This window comes from Patella vulgata, chromosome 4 (genome assembly GCF_932274485.2).
Source record: "Patella vulgata chromosome 4, xgPatVulg1.2, whole genome shotgun sequence".
Classification (NCBI taxonomy): Eukaryota; Metazoa; Mollusca; class Gastropoda; family Patellidae; genus Patella; species Patella vulgata.
Window position 1 is genome coordinate 69442110 of NC_065882.2, and position 23780 is coordinate 69465889.

General features: G+C 33.1%; 1 protein-coding gene across 1 annotated transcript in view; it reads right to left on the minus strand.

Moving 5' to 3' along the window:
• The window catches only part of LOC126818184 (chitin synthase chs-2), a 55760-nt gene that overhangs the window by 24651 nt on the left and 7329 nt on the right, over positions 1-23780 (minus strand). Inside the window, exons 3-7 of the mRNA XM_050545441.2 lie at positions 20785-20833; positions 12660-12715; positions 10891-11040; positions 9523-9634; positions 1655-1900 (exon numbers count right to left, since the gene is read on the minus strand). Coding sequence (XP_050401398.2) covers positions 1655-1900; positions 9523-9634; positions 10891-11040; positions 12660-12715; positions 20785-20833 — 613 coding nt within the window. The remainder of the gene's footprint in view (positions 1-1654; positions 1901-9522; positions 9635-10890; positions 11041-12659; positions 12716-20784; positions 20834-23780) is intronic.

Genomic DNA, 23780 nt, shown 5'->3' on the forward strand with positions numbered 1-23780 from the left:
GGTCGGAAATAAAACAGTAATCTTTAATTTTTCATCGTTTTGAGAACAAAAACGTGTATCTGCTTATGAAAGATAGGTGGAGTCACAGTCTACTCTCTACGAAACAGAGGCAAAGGAAATAACACAATTTCACTGTTATATAAAATTCTAATTTCGATGTTTCCAAAGTAATATCTTTTAAAGTGTGTATTGCAAACTTAGTTAAGATGAATACATTGAAATTGCAGGCCCAAAATCAACCCTTTCTTGTTTTCTGATACAAATTCTGTTCGGTTTTAATTGATCTAAAATACACTTTTAAATTTATCTTTGTTATTTTACGGTGTTGTTCTGAACAGAGATACAGTTGCTGAGATATTGGAGATAGCTGTGCTTTATAGGTCCAGATTCAGAACAAAATTAATCATTCAATATTTTTTTTTCTCTAAATTGCATAGTATTCAAATCTAATTTAATGTCCAAACTCTTACAAGAACAAAACTAATCATTCATTTCATTTTGTTCCACCAAACTGAATAGTGTTCAAATCTAATTATAGGTCGAAACTCGTGCAAGAACAAAATTAATCATTCAATTCATTTTTTTCCTCTAAATTGCATAGTATTCAAATCTAATTATAGGTCTATACTCTTACAAGAAGAAAATTAATCATTCATTTTACATTCATTTCATTTTTCTTTCTCTAAATTGCATAGTATTCAAATCTAATTAATAAAATACCAACTTACCTGTGTATTATAAGAAACTGTCACCTAAACCACATAGTACATATATAACATAGAGGTACATATATAACATACAGGTTAATAAGACAGACAGATGACCAAATCACCCACTATTCCCAGTATGCATCTACAGATCTACAAACCTATTAATAAATCTCTTTACCGTCTCTGTCAACACCTTCCTGTGTTTTACTTCTATATAATGACGACTTTAAACTTTGCGCACATTTTAAGTGTTCGTATCAGTTTTCAATTAACACATCTTTACACAGGTTTTATATGCTGACATAAGTAAAAGAAGAGTACAACAATGCCCTTACAGATGCAAAAATTGGGTCAAAAGTCTTGAAAATGTTACCTCTTGCCTCTTAATGATTCTTAATACGGCCCAGATCAGTTAATGTATGAAATGAAATGAAATGGGGTTTAATATCCTACTAATGTATAAAGATTGCCAAAATAATATGACAACACCGAATGCAAACTTACGATATGACGATCTGAGTATTACCAAAATAATATGACAACACCGATGCAAACTTACAAAATGGCGGCAAAGAAAACCCGAGATCCTTCAGTAATAGACCTTTGCTTTGCTTCATGCATTAAAAATAAATTAAAAAAATGTTAGATATGTGAGCCCCTGCACCAAATTAAATTGAGACATATTATATAATATGAATTATAGCTATATCAATAGAAATGTTAAGATATTTATTTGAAAAACATATTACTAGCGTAATATCAATGTTATTCTGAGCACTAAGAAATAAATAAACATGCTATTGTTGAAACAGAAATAATCATGCTATTTTTAAAATAAATATGAATGTTTACAGATATATATGAATCCATATTTACATACACTTACCAAAATATACAAACACAGACAACTTGCATTATAAGAGAAAATTATAAACAATACTTACATTAAAGTCCTGATCGTCTTTCAAGTTGTGTAAAGTTTGTTTTAATTTTTCATTGAAGCTATCTCGATTCCTTTGCTTGTATGCTTCAAATGCAATTTCTTCCATTTTCCGTCTGGTTGGATCGAGTTTCTTGTATTTTTTACGGGTCAGGTAGCCTCGAACACGTGACTGAATTATTATGGCTTTTCTATGTAAATCATTGATACACTCGTTAAGTCTGTCATAGTGGTAATATTTCAGAAACACCTGGAATTAAGAAAAACAAAATTGGAATAAATCATTCCATACAATACATTGATAAACTTATGTAAATATATACACAAGTATAAATAAGAGCAAATATTATTTTTACATTTTTAACTTTTTGATTTAATAGCATGTTGAATCTCTTGTGGAATCGTATTGATTGACGTAACATATTTACATAAACGCCTATTCCTGGAAAATCACAGGAATCTACTACCAAAATGCTTGTCATTACCTAAATTATATTAAAATTTGGTTTAATATAATTATTAGTATACGAGTCCTTTTTGAAGAATGTTAATGGTTCTTAGAATATGGAGTTTACCTAAGAAAATGTCTAGATTTGCAAACAATATTAAGCTGGTATGTTTGTAAATAGTGTGTATAGAATAAAAGCCCTGCTAATCTTGATGTACATATGATAGAAACAAAGGCACGAAGGTCCTAATACGAGTATATCGTTGGGCGCCTTCAACATTCTTGTCAGAAGTTTTCAAATCCATTTTTGTCTTGAATAAGTAAATTTGAGCACGAACAAACCTAGTATTTTCTGTATAAAAGCTTCTGTAAAGCCGATGCCTCAGCTAAACCTTCGAATCCAACATAACAGTCGTTTATGCTATTGTTTTAACTCTTTTTTTAAGATTTAAAGAATTTTCTAACAGCCATTGTCAAAGGACGGAATTGTTTAGAATATCCAAAAAAGATGTGAAGAAGAATCTGTAAAATTGAACTTAAAATCCCGCGTATTAACTGGAACAGGGAAAAACAGTTTTTACAGCTTTATTTCTATAAATATGAGATAAGTACTGTGTTGACTGTATTCTTATGTCACAACGGATGATTCCGTTTACTTCAAAAGACAATGTCCATAAAGTATGCAAACTGAATTCCCCTGATTTCTATTTTTACAGTTGTCAGTTCTTGCACAACAAAGATTGCCTGTAGTAAGCGGATTAGCCATTGTACAAAACAGAAGAATTCTAATCCTTATTGATGTGCAAACTATTTCTGTAAAAGAAGTTGCCGAGACAAAGGCAATGCAATCTTCATCTTCATGTTGCATATTCTGAGGTTAAGATGTTCCTTAACGAGCAAACTATATCTGTTAATCTGGTCTTCGACAAATCAACATTTGTCGGTGAGAAACGATAACTCGTTTCTGTATGTCAAACCGTTCTCGGCGTATTAACATGTTTAATGACGTATTTCTAAGGTAAATATATGGTACGAACGAACTGTACTGAAAAGTATACATAATATCACCAGAAAAATAGACTTGAATAAGTAGTTCTCCAAATATAAACGAAATAACTGTTCCCCCACGTTAACCATTATTTTTCGTAAGATCAGATAATTTATTGAAAATAAAAATCCAAATATACAATCTCAGACCAAATCTGTGCTTCTCAATGGTCTAAGGAACCCGTTAGCCATTCGCCTTCCCTTTTTTTTATGCAAGACAACTTTATTAAATTCTTCCAACATAGGAAGAAACGGTGTTTAATCTTACTTCTTGATAATGTTCATTTGAAAACTTAATGATTTTTTATCATGATTCAACCAAGATTTAATGATTATTTATCATGATTCGATCAAAACTGAATCACCATGTCACGTTTCAATGACCAAATCACGATTCAATCAAAACTGAATGACCATGCCACGTTTCAATCAAAACTTAATGCTCATGTCACGTTTCAATCAAACCGTAATGCTCATGTCAAATTTGAATCAAAACATTTAACCATAACAATGGGTCAATTCAAGTCCTGGGGTAATGTGGTGTAGTGTCTAACCCCAGTTAGATCAGTATAGCTCTGGTGTAACACTGTGCTAACTCAACCTCAGACCCCCTGTATTTAAAATCAGTCTGAGTTAAGGTTTGCGGTGTTGAGGTTGTGTTAAATATGGATATATTTACACAACATAAACACTAGTGTCGTATCTGTGTTACCAAAACACCAACTTATACCTGAGCCCCTCAGTTTGTCTATATTTTTCAATATTCATTTCCCGATTTAAGAAACAAATTTACATGAAAAAAATATAATTACAAGAAGCTTTGTGCAATATTATTTCTAATTACATAAAAACTTGTTAGATAATAAAAACTTGATAAAAGTTATTATCTTGTTAAAAATAACCCTAACACTAACACCTAGGGGTTAAAAAAAATCTCAGTTCAACTCATTTATTACAACACTGGTGTGAACCAGGATACGGCAAGAAGGGAATTTCTTTTGGGGCTTTCAGATTTAGTTTTAAGGCTTAAAATGATTTTTTTTAACCATATATGGCCAATCCGCAAGACAAAGAAATGTTGATGGCAGACCTGCTGATTTACGAAAAATTTGAGATAGGACATTTTGACTGAATAATGATCAAATGAGACTACAATTATTCAACATATACCCTAGTTACTTAACTTCCTTGAAGCCGTTAGTTTTCCTCAATTGCCTTTCTTTAGGTGTTTTTATTTTAGTTGGCCGGCTCATGCAAAAAAATTGAAAGCGTTATAACAGAAGGCAAAAACAAAGTGTAACATTTAAAATAACATTAGTTTTATAGGCGTTGTTTTATTTTCCACCAGTGTTAAAGTTACAGTTTCATATTTTCTAAGAAAGTCAAAACATAATTATTTCTATGTCTTTTGCTCGATAGGTTGTCAACTCACTATTATACGATTATAGGTTATCTTTCTCACACTTAAAAATCTTCACACCGGAAATAACAACACAATTACCTCCCAATTACCTCCCTTGTGTTCTATTCCCCACCATGGAATAGCTCTCTTCAAACATTTGAATTTGAAGTTGAAAATGATATTTTTGCCAATTTTTCAACTGGCAATAGTGAATTATAGGATTAATAGCATTATTCTTTAACAAGGTAGGACTGTTTATAGATACCATCTATTTTAGGGCTTTATTTTAATACATTTTAAAAATATAACTTAAAAAAATGAAATTGTAACTTTAACGCTGGTATTTAACTAGTTTAGACACTGGTGTAAACACTAGTGCTAAATCGAGAGGCTCAGGTTAAGGCACCAAAAAGAACACCAATTATATACGCCACTACAACACAACCTTAAACCTTGCTGACATACACATCATTTTATATAATAACTGTAGTCCATTATATCTTCCGAAAATATCAAACAATCCTTATTTTCATATTTACTATAATTGAAATGAAATGGGGTTTAACGTCCTACTGTTCTGCTCCGACTGGGCTAACGAAAACGGAAAGAAGTTAAAATAAAAGGAATGGTGGTATTTACATGTGCGGTGGTGTATATTTTCTGTATACAAGATGTTGGTAAACTAACATCTTAGATCAATTCGGGCTATTAATAAAAATATTTTTAATTTGTCAACGTCGAACTAGGCCTTCAAGAAAGAAAAATTGACACGGGCACAGTTTTGTTGGCAAATTAGCATTACAACGACAAACGTTTCTCGTGTGAATGAAAATGTATGAAGTAATTGCTTTGCAGCATTTATTTGACAACTTTTTATTGGATGGCATGTTTGATTGTGTCGGGCTCAGTGCACAAATGTAACATATTTTGGTGCTATACCATGTTACACATTGCGGCTGCGGTATTCGGGTGGTCATGGAATTGGACTCTCGACTCGATTTTCCCGAATTCGATTTTTCAAACACGGCCTTTGCTTCCGATAGTGTGTATAATCGTTCGCACGAGACAAAATAAATCGGGAATCATCCATATATACACTGGCGTACACGGAAAAGAACCCTTGACAATTGGAACTGGACAAAGAATTGTGGGAAACACCGCTGTCGTACCTCGCAAGTACTGTAGGTTTGTTTCAAAATTCCATTCATGCCCATGTTACATTAAGGAATATCATGTACTGTTGGTGTAATTTTAAAATGGTCAAGACCTATGTCGTAAATCACATTCCATTCATGCACATCTTGCGTATGTAATATCATGTACTGTGGGCGTGATTTTAAAATGGTCAAGACCTATGATCTTTTACGGATATAATTTCCACCAAAATCGAAAATTAACATCGCATTATTTCATAAAATTCGCTACCCGAAAACCACACACGCCCTTTAAGAGACATTGGGGTTCAGTTCAAAGATTCAGAACCACAGAACGTTTAAGCGTTCAACTGAAATCAAAAGAACTTTGTGGTATAACTATTATTTTTCAAAATATACCCAATAACATTCATTCCACCCCTAGTCTGGCATTTCCACCCCCCCCCCCCAAAAAAGACAAACACCCCCCCCCCACCAAAACAGCTTTAATTACCTAAGAATTAGTAACGGAATTAAATGGCCTTAAACAGGAGGAGATGGAACAATTTAGCGTGGGACATATAACAATTTAAAGATTTTAGAAATCCATTAAAAATAGTAATTGGATATCGAGATAGATCGTAGTGTTAATGCTCCTAAACGATTTTCATAGATCGATTTACTCAAAAAAAGAGGAAAGAACAATTTGGTCTTAAAGTAATGATTTAGGTGGTCACTAAATGATTATAAAATTTATTAAAGGTAACAATATATATTATTAATTGTTTTCCGATATTATTTGTTATTTTAAAACTAAGCATGGCATATGAAAAGTTTCATCACAAAAATTGACAGCTTTAAGTCTCCTTTACGATTATCACATTTCGTGCGACTAAACTATCTGTCTCTAAACCATACACACACAATGGATTAACCATATAATTGACTAAAAGCTGCACAGCCTTTCTGTGTTACCGGGAAATATTTTAACTTGGTCTACTGAAAATTTGAACATTGGTGCAAATACGATTAAGAATTAAAGCCCATGTTCTAATATTGACTCTTGTGTTTTGTAAGAATATCAATTCGTTTTGTTACATGTCTAGTTTAGTTAAAGTTTGTTTAATTAAACAACGACTCAACATTTCTACATGTAGAATAACTGTTGTTTTTTCTTGCTTTCTGATTCTACATTTAAGATGAGTCGGTATGTCGTACCCGGTGACCTGCTGCAGTAAATCCCTCCAACACGCCCACTGTTAATTTTAAAAGTATTTTCAAACTTTCCGATAGTGAAGACTATACACAAATGGCTACGTGCTCATCGCGGTTTACATTTTGGCGACAGGTTTGTATGTACTTTGAAGGCGCGTGACGTATTTGATTTTTGCCACTTTCCGAGAGCGAGAGAGAGAGAGCGAGAGAGAGAGAGGAAGTATACATAGTTGGTGAAAATACAAAACTGTGGAATAAGTGAATGAATACCTTTTATCCCTTCTCATGTTCGACGACACTTGTCACTACCCGCCTACAGTCAAATGAAGCGATAGGTTGGACATGTATGACAGATAGATTTATAACAGGATCATATCTGATGATCATACGGAGTGATCATTAGAAATGGAGGAATTGCTAAAAGAGCCGATGAGCAGATTTTTCAGAACATATTCCCCGATCTCCCAACTAAAAGGTCTATTACAAACACGAGAGAAAACGAACATCAGGGGTATTTATGATAGAGCCTTTTAAATCCATTAAAAATCAACACAGAATTCAAAAAGAATTGAACTGGCCATTATCTTTGGTCCTTGTCTGTCAACACATCGCTCAAATAAATGTTGTTGAGTACGATGCAAAGTATGCTTAGTATTTCTAGAAGATCTACATATTATTTCTCATTTATACAAAAAAATCGATGTAATGTTCAATTTTGTTGTACCTCTTGAGCTTTTAAAGTATCGATGGAAAAGGCTTTAACAGTATCGAAGGTTGGGGTTGGTTATCGGATATATACATGTAGGACTGGACGGAGTAATGAAAAATTACATCGAATTGAAGATTAAATAGATTAAGGCTATGGCTAGGAAACAAAAAGAATAAGAGGAACCACAGACATTCTTAAATAGATGACTTACTCCAGGGAATTTAAGGGAAACCAGCACAAGAGTAAGAGGAGGTGATGCATCAATATCATAGAATTATTGTGAAATGTAAACGAAAATTCGCAATAAGTGGTCCTTATACTATACTAAATTTATTATTTGGAATTATATAACTTGAAAGAACTCTTCCTGAAATATTTCAATATTTTTGTTCTGTAAGTTAGTTGCAAATGAGGTATATATAATAATTTCAAGGTTCTTGCACACATTGGAATAATTCTCAGGTATTATTTCTAATGATTATTTGTCAATGATGAGATTAATTCCTCAGCACCATTTTAATTCTCTTCTTTATTTTAAACCTTTTGTCATCTGGAATAATTTCGTGTAAGTTGATGTAACTTTTGCCCAATCCTTTTAATTTATGGTAATAACATGTGTTTAAACCAGAGGCTAAAGGAGCAGTAACTTGAGTAGGTCTGAAGGACACAAACACAAAACTGGACCATCATCGCGCAGATCAGGGGCCATACAAATATGAAATAATACGAAGCTATTTGAGAAGTAATATGAACATGATGTAATAGCAGGAAAGTAAACATGGATGGAAAAACAACCGAAGAAGCTATACCAACTATGGAACAACAACTGGTTCCTGAAAGAGGATGGTTTACCAAGAAAACAGCACAAAGCGGTATTTGAGACGAGTTAGGAAATTGTACCAAAAGAGTTAAAGAGGAGAATAACAGGAACTGGTACTGAAAGTGTTTACAGGATACAGGACAAATAAGAAGTGGCACCGATTGATTCGAGATTTACTGGAGAAGTAACACGGTTGCTAATGGTAATAGATGTCAAGAGAGTGGTAAAAAAGGTAAGTAACAAACCGGACAGAGGAAGTAGTAGTGAAAAAGTAATTGGGACCTGTACTGAAGAAGTACCGTGGATTTATTCCAGATCATTAACAGGGTGCTGAAGTTGCACGATACCTATATTCATGTTACTGGTTTGGACACAGAAAGTGAAAGTGAAAAACTAATTGGCACTGTACTGAAGAAGTTCCATGGATATATTCAAGATCAGTAACAGGGTCCTGAAGCTGCTCGAACAGCTCTAAGATACATATATTCATGTTACTGGTTTAACATCCGGTTTGATTTCTTTATTGACATTACGGAGGTTGCAGAGAGAGTCAGCATGTTGTGCATGGACGAAGTAATAACAACTAGAAGAGGGGGAAACGGCAGGAAAGGGTGCCAGAGAAGATATAAGAATCTGAAGAGTAATAATGAAGTTTTACTGAACAATTGCGACCCGGAAGCTCCGATTCGTGAAGTCATCGGCGCTATCTTAGAATTGTGATGTCATATCAAAGACCGAAAACTGTTTATCGATAACGATTGTTCAAAGAACAAGCATGCCAAGTTTCGTGTCGATCGTATTCGAATAGACGGAGCCTTAGATTCTTTTAAGAGCCTCACCCCCAATAAAAGAAGAAGAACAAGAATAGAGGCACCACTGTTCCTGCTTCTAACAAAATGAAACAGTAAAGAAATAATAATAGCATTATCAATAGAAGTGATGCCATAATGGTGGTTAGAAGCAAATAAAGCAAAATAATTAAAAAAATAAACGATTACTGTGAGAGATAATTCATTTATATTCAATATTATATGGGATTTCTCTAGATAAATATTAATATTAAGATTTAAATGATTTAAAAATAAAATACCAACGTACCTTTGTTTCTCCTGTTTCAAAATCTGACAATCCCAATGTCTTCAAGATGGCCACACAATTGATTGGTTTAGGTTCAACATATCTATCCGGTCTGAATCCAATTATCTTATATCTGAAACAATACACAATTTAGTTTATTATGTTGATCAAGAAATAAGTAACAATTTGGTGAAAAACCTAACTTGGGAAACTTTCTAAAAATATACGAAGTACATTTTATTGGTACGTTTAATTTGTATAGACAAGAAATTCTAGGACTGTCGGAGACCTGTTCTATGCCACAATCAAATTTACCCTTAAAACAAGAAAACTATTGGTCAGTAATACGACAAGAGCTTTTAAAATGTTTTTGAAGAATGCAGTGTGTGTCCAGTAAAAGACTGGTTTAACTGTAAAGCAACTTCGGGATAATTTGTCTTATTTTGAGAATTTTCTTAAACAAGTGAAACTAGCGACACTAATGTTGATATTGTACTAAATGCAATGAGAGATATTTTATTGTTTTGTGGGAAAATAAGAAAAAAATTAGTTGTGAAAACACCAGATTCGTGTCTGGCACAGCCATTTTGTGTTTTCGTTAGATAAAGTCTTTTTAGAGTTTTTCAGGACAATATCATTCAATTTATATCGTCGTCTTTGTAGAAAAACGTTTACAGCTTGAAATATATTTGCTTTTTAAATAAGGCTGGAATTTTTCGCACTTTCGGATTATTTTACACGGTATCAAAAAGATTTCTGTTGTATCAAATTCTTCAATAAAAGTCGTGTTAACTGGTCTTTAAATACAAACAAACAAATCAACAGAAATCCATCAGACAGTTGCAGATAAATATGCTCTTTTATAGTGTTCTTCTTAAACAAATGTCATTTCGAAATACACAATAAAATAACATGACAGAAAGGGTTAATGATTTCTAGTAGCTCTTTGGTGATACAAACACCCTACAGGATACTTTAAATTTGCAATTTGTCTTTTGAGTGCACGCCTAAACATTTCTAATCAACAATGTTAAAGTGACAATAAGTCAGAATAAAGGTTAACTATAGACAAATTTACCTTGGCATACCAAAAACATATAGTAAAAAAAAGGTATTCAGACAGGTCGATCAAAACGTATTTTATTGCCATTTAAAGTTTACATGTCCACTGATTTCACTCCGCCATCTTTATTACGTATAAATTACCGTTAATAGAAAGTTTGGTAGTTTTTTTTAAGGTACTCATATTAATAAAACCAAAGTTCATTAATAGAACATCAGCACATATTCTTTTAGGCCCAGTGCATTTGTAAATACCTTATACAGTTTGAAACTGAATCAAATTCTAGATAAAGTTTTCACAAAAATAGGTGTTCACGTTTTACTTACCTGTCTATGAAGTCTTCAAAGATGATACGGACCGGGTAACCAGAATGTCGAATACGGCTAACCTCGAAAACTCCACTAGAACTAAGTTGTTTAACAACCTGGTCCTGGTGGAATTTATCTGATACTTTCTGTTCATTGGGCTTGACGCACCTGAAAAATGTTATATTGAGATTGGGTTTAACGTAATGAATGATAATAATATATTGTGGTTGGGCTTAACGTAAATGAATAATAATATATTGAGATATGCAAAGAAAGTGTTAAAGACAGAACACACACACACACAGTATAAGGTTAGTATACAATGCACAGGATTATAAATATTTACCCAATTAACGCTATATTGTACACATGATCTTACAAAGGCTAATCTTAATAGTTATCCGTATATATATTGTTAAGTTATTCTGCTGTATCATTTCATTAAAGATACATTATGGGAGATTAGATAAAGAGCTGGGAGTTCTCTCTATAATAGTTAAAAACTAAATAACGTAAAGGGAATTTGCTGAAAATTTCAGTTAAATTGATCCACTCTGAACCGAGATTTTAGCAATTGAATTTTCGGTCTAGCTTCGATCATCATTACTAAAGTCAATAGGATAAAAAAAACATAGTTTCGATTATCCATTTTTTGATTTATTTATGAATGGAAGTTGAACAGCAAATCAGAATGTAATCCAATAAACATCGCAGGCTAGCGAGAGTTGATGGTCTGGATAAGTTAATTAATGTCTAATTAATAATTTAGATAACATTTCAGGCCTAAAGAAAGACGTGCAATAAGCAGATTTAGCTCTTGCATAATGTATGTTTAAAGGTACATTAAAAAACAATGTCACTGGAATCTTTTCTTGTACGTCAAAGAAGATTAACAAGAATTTATTAAAATGTATAAAGAAAAAACGCATCTAAATTCTTTAAAATTTAGAAAATTTTGATCAGTAGGTATATTGTTTACGACTCATCCATTACCAACAGTATCCCTAGGCTTGTTTTCGAATACTGTTGAGACATTTCGAAATGATAAAGGAATTAAGTTACAGTGGTTACACTTTTTCAGTGGTATATAAAGGATTTACAAAATTAGGCCACACAGCACCAATGATGATAAATTAAATATAGTTCTATTTTATGTTATGTCCCAACTTTTCATTAGTCCTTTTATCGCATTTTACAATTATACTACTTTTTTCTACTTTCGTAACCCCATATACGACTTGTTGCTCGGTTTACATGTGATCTATTTCTGATTACCCCGGAGAAACAAGAAAAAAACATAGGCGAATCGTTTCATTCAAAAGGGTGAAATTCAGTATAACATTTAAATACGAGATTTTGTAGATCTGACGATGACAAAGTGTTTATTTGAAGCAGACTGTAGGTTAACATTTACATTTACGAAGGTCTCAGCCATGGTAGCTATGAGTGAACAGGGGTTTAAGATTTGTACATGAGATGTAGATTCTGGGGGTATTTTACCTCCATGTTTCATTTCAAACGCTTGGCTAGTTCTCATATATATTTTGTATTAAAATAAATCAACAAATTTTCTAAAATAAACACGTGGAAATAACAAATTTTCTAAAATAAACACGTGGTAATAGAAATTTTTTTTTTAAAATAAACTCGTGGTAATAACAATGTGGGCTCTGTTCACACACGGATTCAATAATATGATTCACAATGGCCCAAAGATTAATGATGGTGCTCTTTCCTTAAATTAGTAACATGTTCATCATTTTCATATAATAGCAAATCTAGTTTACCTTACGAAACTTGGCTCGGAAGAGTTCATCCGAGTCATAAGATCCACCAATGAATTCTGAAATCAAATATTTAAAAGAATAAAACATGAACAATACTAAAGTAAGTTCTGAAATCTTAGACTTAATGAACTAGAACGGGCTCTAAAAAGTGAATATTGATAACACCAGAATAAGTTCTGAAATCCGACGTTCAAAATTACAATACACTCGGTAATCAAATATTCAACACCTGGGAATGGGTACTGAATCAAACATCCATCCTATAAATAGAAAATGTTCCTGAAAAAACTTTTAAAACACAGTCAAGATTTATATGGACAAATACTTAAAACAGGAGAAAGTTTTACTGAAATCAAACATTGTTTACAAAAATATACGGACTAATGTATTTTATGAGGGCGTTGTTGTGTATCTGGAGATATGATGAGGGGTTGTGAAACATATCTTTTAATCTCGGGTTTACGCACCACATGTAGAAATTGGATAGTTTTTATTCAAAAATCTAAAGAAATATTTTACTTTATAACGCTCTCTTAAAGGCTCAATACCACTCTTGTTGTAAATGAATAATATGTCCCAAAAATTTAACAATATTCCAATTAATTGATGATACAAATTTCATCTTAACACACCTAATTTAAAAAGTTGGAAAAATTCAACTAGATGATTTGAAAAGCCTGACGTAAAGCTTTTCAAATGTGACTTAAAAATATTTTTGAACCCTCTTGACAAGTAATATAGGATTTAATGGATAATTTACACAACAGGTAAGACACTAACACATCTAGTACTTAGAATAAGGCTATTTTTTTATTTTCTGGAGCTGTCAAGCCAGCAAGAGTGTTATTGTCCCTTTAAGCAACTGATATCTATCCAGTTATCTCAAATTTATTTGAGTGATACATATCCAGTTATTTCTAACATATTTGTCTCTGATTGTGGAGCATTATTTTTTCAAATTTTTCCAGGTCCATGCGAAAATCTTTATTGATATAAAAATACATTTACAGAAATGATATCTGAGGAGAGGTAGAGAATATCACAGTATGATCTGTTTCCTTAAACTGAAATTGAAAATACTTAACACGCAATAGAAATTTTAACTTTTCTCTTTCAGGAATGTGATATTTAAAATTTGACTTTGCAGGGCCAAAATTTCATATCTGGTAATCCTTTTACTTCAATTTTTCAAATGCTGTAAAAATACGGAAAACATCCGATTAAATACGCATGCGTGCGAGATTGCTTGCTGACAAACATCAGTAAATAGTTCCTAAATCTTGCCTTTGTACAAAATGCACATATATATGTAATTTGGATCATATACGAGGATCTTACTTAAGGGATAACAAAAACAAATAAAATCGCGCAGTGCTGGCCAAGATATAGATTATTGACAACATGTAGACTGATTGTGAAATCAACAATATAACATATAAACACTGACATGTAAACACAAATAAACACAGTGAAACATGTATGCACCAAAACATTAGAACGTTGTACCCAAAGTATTTTTAAAGATACAATTGATCGCAATACCGGTTTCTTTTCCATAATCCATCACTAGAAATCCATAATAGTGTTAAAGCACATCACTTTAAAAAAAAATGAAAGAGTTGGACTAAACAAGTTTCTGGAGCTTTAATGCGATTAAAGACAATTAAACAGCCACTCATGACTTTTTAAACTTAAAAGAAATATCTTAAACTATTAACATTTTCCCCCCTTTAAAATGAAAAGATTCTAAAAATGAAAGAATCGCACTAAAAAAGATTTTTGAAGCTTTACTCAGATTCGAAATGATTTAACAGCTTCCCACGTTTTTTAAAGCTAAAACAGATCTCTTTTTAGTTATTTTTTCTTTAAAATGTAATGAAAAATGAAAGAATATAACCAAACAAGTTTCCGAAGCTTTAACCAGATTCATGATGAGCTAACAGCTCTTAGAGCTCTTAAAACTAAAAAAAAGGTATTTTAAATGCATTCATCGTTTTCTTGATTAAATCTAGACTAAAGAATAACTATTTAATCCAAAGTTGTCTAACAAAGTCTTACCAAGCGGCTTAGATCTACTAAAGTTGCAGGTACCGAATCGTCTCGAGCCATGACATATAGGTGAGATCGGGTTCCTCTACTTAATGATACATCACTGCAACAATTTCAGTAATCTATCACTATAGGGATTGGATTATCTCCGCTTAGAAATGTCACCTTTGTCAATTATGGCATAACCACGTGCCGTGACGTCACAGAGTCAATATATGTCTGCTTAATTTACTTCGTAAATATACTCCAAAAACAGGTATTTGAATACAACAACGTTTACAAAGAGTGGGTATGCATGTAGGTGAATTGTTGCATGTTAGGTTCATTTTTGTCTGACAAGTTGTAGTGTACATGCGATATCCTTATTAGTCATTACGCATTGCAACTATATCAAAACCTTTTATTTGTTGTAAACCTCTCAAGCACCAGTGCTGACATAGGCCTACTTCAGGTGCAAGCGGCAACCATAAAAAGATTTATGTAAGCAACGTTTACATTCGTCTATTTTATTGTAAAAATGGTAATTGTGCATAACACCATACCGCGAAAAAGGATCGACAATAGCAACGAAATCCAGTCCAAGTCATATACGAGTATACAATGCAATTGCATAATAAAAAAATCAACTCCCTGAGTAAAGATGGTTTTAATATATCTCAAACCCTTCACCAATTAAACAATTTGTCTTGGAAATTCCAATAAACTTTGCAAAAGATGGGAGTTGATATAGCTTTCTTAAAAAGCAGAACAAAGCCGCGGCGAGGATTAGCAAATATATGAACTGTACGATATCTCCAAGGTGACAGCATATCAATTTGTTTTAAATTGAGCAAACCTCTTTTAAATAAATTTCACTGACCTTTAAAATTCAATTTATGTGGAATTTTAAAAAACAGGAATGTTTCAATGTTTAATTGTTCTGTCGCTGTTCTGATGAGTCGATGTCAAAATGTCAATGTCAATTTGCGTTGGCGACTATTTAACGCGATTTTGAGAGATTTAACATCATGTAAATTAATTTCTTATCCCAGTTCTATGTTTTGGATGATAGTGTGACTGGTTATTGTTTGACTATAGTTAACGGATGGACTATTTTGGTGATGCCAGATTAGCATGAGAAAAATAAAAGAAACGTTACTATTTCTTTCCGCTTTAATCAACGATCTGTTGTTTAGCAATCTGATTAAAAACCAGATCCTATTTCGTTTCGCTTTTTATAGTTCCAAATTTTGTTTTATTTGTCTACCATCTGTTATGGCGACGCTGTTTGATTAATCAATGTCTGACGTCATAAGATCAAAGGCCATTCGTACGACCTCTGACGCGACCTTTTACTACAACCGGTCAGATCTTCATGTAGTGTAGGCCATCGAAAGTATAAAAAACGAAACGAAATATAGATCTGTATTTTAATCAGATTGGTTGTTTAGTCTTCTTAACAAATTAAAAATTGTTCTATGTGAACAGAGAAAGAGAGAGAGAAATGGGGTTTAAAGTCCACTCGACTCAAACTAGGTCATTTCGTGACTAACATATGGTTTAATTTTATTTCAATAATTCGCTTGCGCATAGGGGTCTTTAGCAGTGGGAGGAAACCGGAGGACCCGGAGAAAACCCACGAGGTTAGACAGGCGACCCTACTCCTTGTCACGTACAACCGGGGATTCGAAACCACGCCAGTCGACTCAATGACAGACTTTATGATACAGCGCGCGCACGCTAACCATTCAGCCATCCAACCCCCCCTATGTGAACAGACTAAGCTGAATACTTTACACGTATTCATCAACACTTTGACCCAAATAACCCTTTTCATTTGAGGGATTAACACAGCTTACATATTTAATTGTACTTTGTATAGCCCACACTTCATGCGGAATTATATTTCTGTCACCCCTTTCGGTCTATCCGATGGTCCATCCACAATTCTACTTTTGTTGTTTTTTTTTCAAATATGCTGTTTGGCTTGTCCTAAAGGAGAATTAATATGCAATATCGAAATTCACTGTCACGCAACGATTTGTGTTAGAATTACTGTCAGCGAAGTCTTGTAAACACTCCACATGTTTTTTTTTGTTTTTATTTCTAGCCTTGCTTTGATTGCGTCAAGTAATCATTACGGGGAACTAAGTGTACATCGAAATTCAGAGTCTCGCAACAATGTTTCTTACAGTGACAGCCTTGTAAACGTTTTACAGGTCAAAGTAATTGAGATTTTTGTTCCTTCTTCGTAATTAGTGTCCCAAGACAGCGAACCTTGAATGCGATCGACTAATTGTAAAGAGTCGCCATCCATTTTATGCGTGCTGATTGCCCTTGACGTCGAAAAATTGAAATCCATCCTCCAAAATAATGTCAGATAGCGCAATGTTCGTTGCCTGGCAACCCATTGTTATATAAGACAGTAAGGACATTTGATGATTGGGGAGTAAAAACATGGATGTACGTATCTCTTTTTGTTGTTTTTTTGTGAAAAGGGACTTTGATTCAATGGGAATCTTTATTTTCCCGTATAAAATACGCTAACATTTTTTATGCACTAGAGGTATTTATTTATCTGCAAGTTCTTGAATTTGTCAGCCAAACATGACATAACCTCAAGTCAAAAGTTGCAGTGAAAGCCGATAATATTTTGTATACTTGTCGAGGTTGCACATTTCTGTAAGCTTTAGTTTTGACATTTCTACTTATAAAATTTATTTACAGATGTACCCCATTCTGTATATTTTACTGCGGTTTCCTCCAAATTACAACCGTCTTCTCGTGGGAAAGGAAATTTTAAAGGTTAGAGAATGCACAGAATTCGATTAGATGTCAACGTAGAATTTACCAAGATGACAGGAAAACCACCAGCAAAAGTTCATTTCAGTATCCGTGATATGAAACTTATTAACATTTAATGATTTAATGGTTTTTACTAGAATTTTAATAAGGAATGTATCTTGTAAACCCGAATTCAACGATAAAACGCATTCAACGAACTGGCTCTGCCACTCTCAGTTGTCTTAATGTAAATGAAAATATGATTGCACTTTTTGGTCAGGTGTGGTTATTTTTACTATAAATATCTCACAGTTTGGCGTAGTTTAATCCACAAATATGTTATATTATAGCTTCATCTTCTCGCGACTCTTATGGGTCGATAATTATATCTCTTTTATACCATGGAAAAATGGATTATTTCGGGACTAATCAGACAGACACGGCCAGTGGTTGGGGAATAAAAAAATGTGCAAATTCTAAATTTGACTAGATTCAATACTATATAATAATAATATAGCACATTGACTACCAATTGAAAATAATATTGCGCCAACCTTATCGGTAGTCTAATTGTTAAAGCGTTCGTCAATCTTCACCTGGTACCCCCCTCCCCCCCCCCCACGCCCCCACCTGTCCACCTCGTCAACTGTTGCCATACATCTACAAATGCCAGTAAATGTATCTTTACGTTAATTGTATGAACATTTGATCAACGTCCTCTATTTACAGAAAATCGAAACGGTGAATTTACCAAACATATATTTATTCTATGTTGGGGTTTTGTTTTATTTGATCGAGTAAAGCAATGGCGGTGCGGAGTTGACTGAACCTTGACACTTTCTTTAGGGTGTTACAAACAGCCCATTTAAAACATATTCTATTTCTGTGCAGAAGAACGAGTATGTATAATGAGTACGCAAAACCCATCAACAATACGAAGTTACAAAAGAATATAAGCGCTGGTCATTCATTAATATGAAAATTATGATTCCATTCGGTTTCATTTTTTTTTTTTTTTGGTTATGTAGATTTTGTCCGCTATTAGACAAACGAGATGAGATGAATTTCGGTTTAATATCCTACTTTTCTGCACCGATTGGGCTAATGAAGACGGGCGAACTAAAAGGATGTCGCACTCTTACATCAGACAATTGAACAAGTTATTTATAAAGTCTTATTCTTACTTGAAATATTTTCTTCAAGAGAAAATATACCTTTAGACACTATCATGGTAAAATGTAACGAAATCTGCTTAGTTACAGAAGAAAATTATTGTTGTAGACTCGGTGTTCGACATATTTTGTAATGTTTTTAATTTGTAATAGATAACGTTGATTGTCGAAATTTTTCCTCAGCGAGAGATTACAGTAACCGGTGTACCGAGATAAAACAATTGACCACAAATAATATAAATGGTGATATTTGATTAAACATCGAGAGGGGTTAACGAACAAGGGTCAGATTAAGTTAATAGCGGCTCGTTAGATGTCAATATTGAACCGTATGAAGGGCTATGTGACAGGTGAAATACTTGTAATAAAATATTGACTCAAGGTGTTCAACAAACTTTTCTTTGTATACTGTTAAACTATACTGCTACAAGATTTTAGTAGAACTTTTTCGGTTTGATTCTTCAAGTAACCCTTTCTTTACATGAAACAAGTGTAGCAGAAATATGATCTTATATAATCGTTTCCATTTGGAAATTGCATTTACCCTACTCAGGGATGGAAAATACAGGCAAATATTTATATCTGTAATATATGCCATTGGTCCATGGATAACTCGTGCTACATTTGACGAATCCATACCTAATACTATTAACTAGCTGGACCCAAAATTTAATAATTTTGCCAAGTTATACGCATAACCAATTTCTCTAAAGATGATATACAACACTTCACCTAAAACATTACCAAATGGTTTAATTTACTAAACACAACAAAACCACCCCTTGAATTCCCACAGATCAGTCCGTTATGGGTATTGTGTGGAAAATTTGGGTCCAGATGAACTCTGTCCCATTAGTTAAGGCAGAAGAGAGGTCGTCAAATTTACTGTCCGGATGAACAGGGGGTTGAAATAACTTCCAATCAGATTTAGCCATACGGAACTAAAAGAGACCGTCACTTGACAGTTAACATAAAATTCCTAGAAAGTCATAGGTACCATGTTTTACTGTGAGCATACAGGGGGTAGATTTCCTGCTTTATTGATAAATATAGTACCATTCCACTCAACACCCCTCCGTGTTTATTGATCACACAACAAAAATTGTATCCATGTCGATGTCAGTCGTTGGACGGAACGGTCGGAGGTGTAAGATCGCTGGCTAAAATGTAACGACCCGATAAGTCTTAAATAGTTTCTTTATTTTCAAACCTGTGAAAACGCTGTGTATGGAATGGGCGTTATTTAAACAATGATGTCCGTCTTAAAGTGTAAGAGTAAAACAAACGAAATTCTCTAGAACTGGTGAAAAGATCTTTTGTTAAAAAATATAAAATGTAAGAAAGTAGAAAAGTTGCCAAATAAAGTCTACTATGAAGAAATGTTCTTTTGATTTAACGACAACTGGGCTTAGTTTATTTGATTTGCTTCAGAAACGCGCCAAAATTTCAACACAACGGTCGCGTCTTTGATACCACCTAATTAGTACTCAGTCTATGAGCGGAATGTGACTTAGAAGATTATGAAGAACAGGGTGACATACAATAAAATAATCATGATTTGAATAAAGAAATGCAAAATCTTGCTTTGAACGCGTCTCATAAAATAATCCCTCAGTAAACATCCACCTGAATTTTTGGAATATCATACCATCATCCGTTTCGCTTCTGTATAAATTGAAATATAGCCATATGCAATAAAAACTGCTCTTTAATTCTGAAATCCAAATAACGTTTAGCTGTCTAGTTGATGTCACTATAGGCGGTCTTAGTTTAGATTTTCCAGTTATCAACACCTGTATCACTTCTAAAAAGAAATACTGGAGGCGTTCTCAAGGAGCTTTTGTTACATGGGTTCAAAATGACATTACCACACAGAACTGATCAAAGCAAAGCCCACAAGACCGGGACATATGCTTATATAATGTTTTACTGGATAAATGTTTTTAATAAATAAGCACTTCAACTTTACTTTCCAATAAACATAATAGATCAACATTAAAAATAATGGATTTTAACATTAAACATACTGGATTTTAACATTAAAAATACTGGATTTTAACATTCAGAATAATGGATTATAACATTAAAGTTAATGGATTATAACAATAAAAATATTTTGTAAAATGTTTCTCAAAACCTACCTTAAAATACTGAGCTACAGTTGTCTGGCTTTTAAGTGATCTGTCATATCTGAAACATAATCAAATGTCATAAAACTTCAAAAGTCTGATATTAAAGAATAAAGCGTTCCTTTAAGGAAAATAATGAAGCATTGGCCACGAAGTTATTCTCTACCAAGTAATTCCGGCTTATAAAAGCCTATCGGTTCACATCGTTAACAAATTTGTGTTGTACTATTATGGTACTGTGCCACTGGAATATTAGAAATTCTAGGAAATAATATATTCCTACTCTAACCAAGGCTATAGTAAGTAAGGTAGAAGATTATACAATACAATATTAACACATCCTTAAAAATGAGGAATTTTCGGATAACATATTTCTGTGTTAACCCTGAATATAGAAAAATATTTTAGAGGTCTTCCATGCTTTAAAACAAGCGGTTGCTCTACAAGATACGCCCACATTGTGCATGTAATGGACAGAGAAAAGGCGAAGAAAATCAGGGGCCATAATCCAGGATACTGCGCTCCGATATGCGCTAATATCGAAAGAAACCGAAATCTTTGGGATATAAACAAATATTTTAAGTTTCATCAAAATCGGATAAAAATTGTGACCTGTAGAGTTTCCACAAACAAATTTGAACGGAGGTCTGGAGGAAGAACAGGGGCGAGAACACTATACATCCACATGAAATTATGGGCGTATAAAAATATGATTTTCTTTCTTGATGGTAGCATGGAATAGAATGAAAGAAAATGGGGTTTAATGTCGTGTCATTACAATAGTTGTGTTATTTTGAGACAATCATATTATTTTATTTTTGTTGTTACGTGTGAAATGCGCAAATGGAGAACTGTACCCGAGCAACTGAGTTTATCCGCCATACTATTCTTCGATTTGCAACTGTCGATGTATTCTTTTCCTTACACGCTTACTTTGTCTTGTCAAATTCAAATGGCTATGAACTATGGAAGAATAATGTTGCCATTATTATTTCAATGTTCGCTTTCCAAAATGGATATTTCAGCAGTTCAAAATACTTATTTTAGTTTTACAATTAGTTTTAGTATTTTGAACTGCTGACATCCATTTTGGACCGTGAACATTGAAATAATAATGGCAACGTTAGTCTTCCATACCGCACACTTTACTCGTAAGTCACACAGTCGCCACAAATCCTCTCATAAAATTTTGACTAATGACCATATACGTATTATATATGACCATGATGCTATACATATTAAATACGTTTATCCACCATTAGGTATCCATGCATCAAGTAATATTCGACACCTACAGTAGATTTCAACAACTCCAATTGGGATTTGCGTTGACTTGTATTTTTTTTTATCAAAGTCAATAAACGTAATCCAAACAGACACTGTGACCGTGACAAGTCATATAAACCATTATTGACAAACGTATTTTAGACAACATACATTAAAATTGAAACTCATGTTCATTCACACTTATAAGTTGACATAAGGCATGGTACTGGCAAATATCGTAATTCTCTTAACTTTAGTCAACATAATACAATAAGTAATATCGCAATTCTCCCAACTTTAGTCAACATAATATATTAAGTAATGGTAGAATTTTTTTTATTAATATTGGTGCTTACAACGTCATAAATCACATAAACCTATCCCATTAGAGATTTTTAAATGTCTAAATAACTGTGCGACTGAATACCAGACATTTCATTATATAGAACCCGATGACACGGCCATTCAACTCCCAAGGTAATCACAGTAAAACGTCTACAAACGGCAGGGTTTTTTTAAACAGTAAATTGATGCATGTTTTATTATCTATTTTTTTTCTATTTGGACAAAATCAGGGAAATATGTATTAGGAAGATCAGTTTTTTTAATAAAGATGTTGTTATCAACACATACTATACTTTTGCCAATAAAACACCGTGTCATTCTAGGTCAATATCCGCAATTCATCAATTCAGATAAGCGATGGATACACGTTCACGGCTAAGTATTTTATTGAAGGAGACAATGCTAATCTCATTTGAAAATGAATTGTCGAAGCTGAACATTTTTTGGGGAAAAAATATAAAGCAGTAAAAGAGTGATTTTTTTTTAAAAAAAAGAGAGGACAAAATAACAAAAGAATTGAGGTAAAATTTTTGAAATGTGTTTAATATATCGTTGCATCGGTACATAATTCTATAACATATGTGTTTCGACTACTTTTACTTAGATTTATTTATCATACTACTTAGATTTGCGAAATGTTAAATTGATGCAGTTGCCTACCTTTAAAATTATCCTAATCACATATTTACCTTTCATAGTAAGTCCAATAAAACAATCAAACTCAAATAATTAGAAATGTAAGTCAACAAAAATTCTTGATGTGACGTGTAGCTAATCCGTTCAAAATGCGGAGGGTCACCGATTCGGCGCACATTAAAGGCACATATTTTGCGTAGGAAAGATCTGGTAACAGCAACAATAGGAACATACCATCATATCTGTGTTTAATCCCTCTGGCATATGATTATCCAATAGAAAAAAAAGTCTGGACTAAGAGAAGAATACGACATGAAGTGTAATTTATTTGAGCATGACTTTTTAAGAGGCTATATGTATGCTTGCATTACGGGCGTTGTATAGCAAAACAAAACAATCAGACAATCTTACAATTTGAAAGGACGTGTATAGCAAGTGGACCCTTGAAATCTCAATACCTAATGTATATATGTTCCTAGAATTCTCGTTTAGATGACATGATGAGGTATTGTTTGGTTTTCCTGTTAAGGTTTATCCTCAACCATTTGAACCAATTGAACACTTAAAATAATACGTAACTTCTTCCATATTTTATATCAATTTATTTAAATGAAATACTTAATCCCTCCATTGTTTAGACTTTAATGCTTCGTCTAAATTATATCTGACGTAGTAGCCAGTGGCTGGTTTAAAAAGGTTCTATAACCCAGGGGACAGTTGATATTTGGTTGTATGAGCTTGACTGTAAGCCATAAGACATA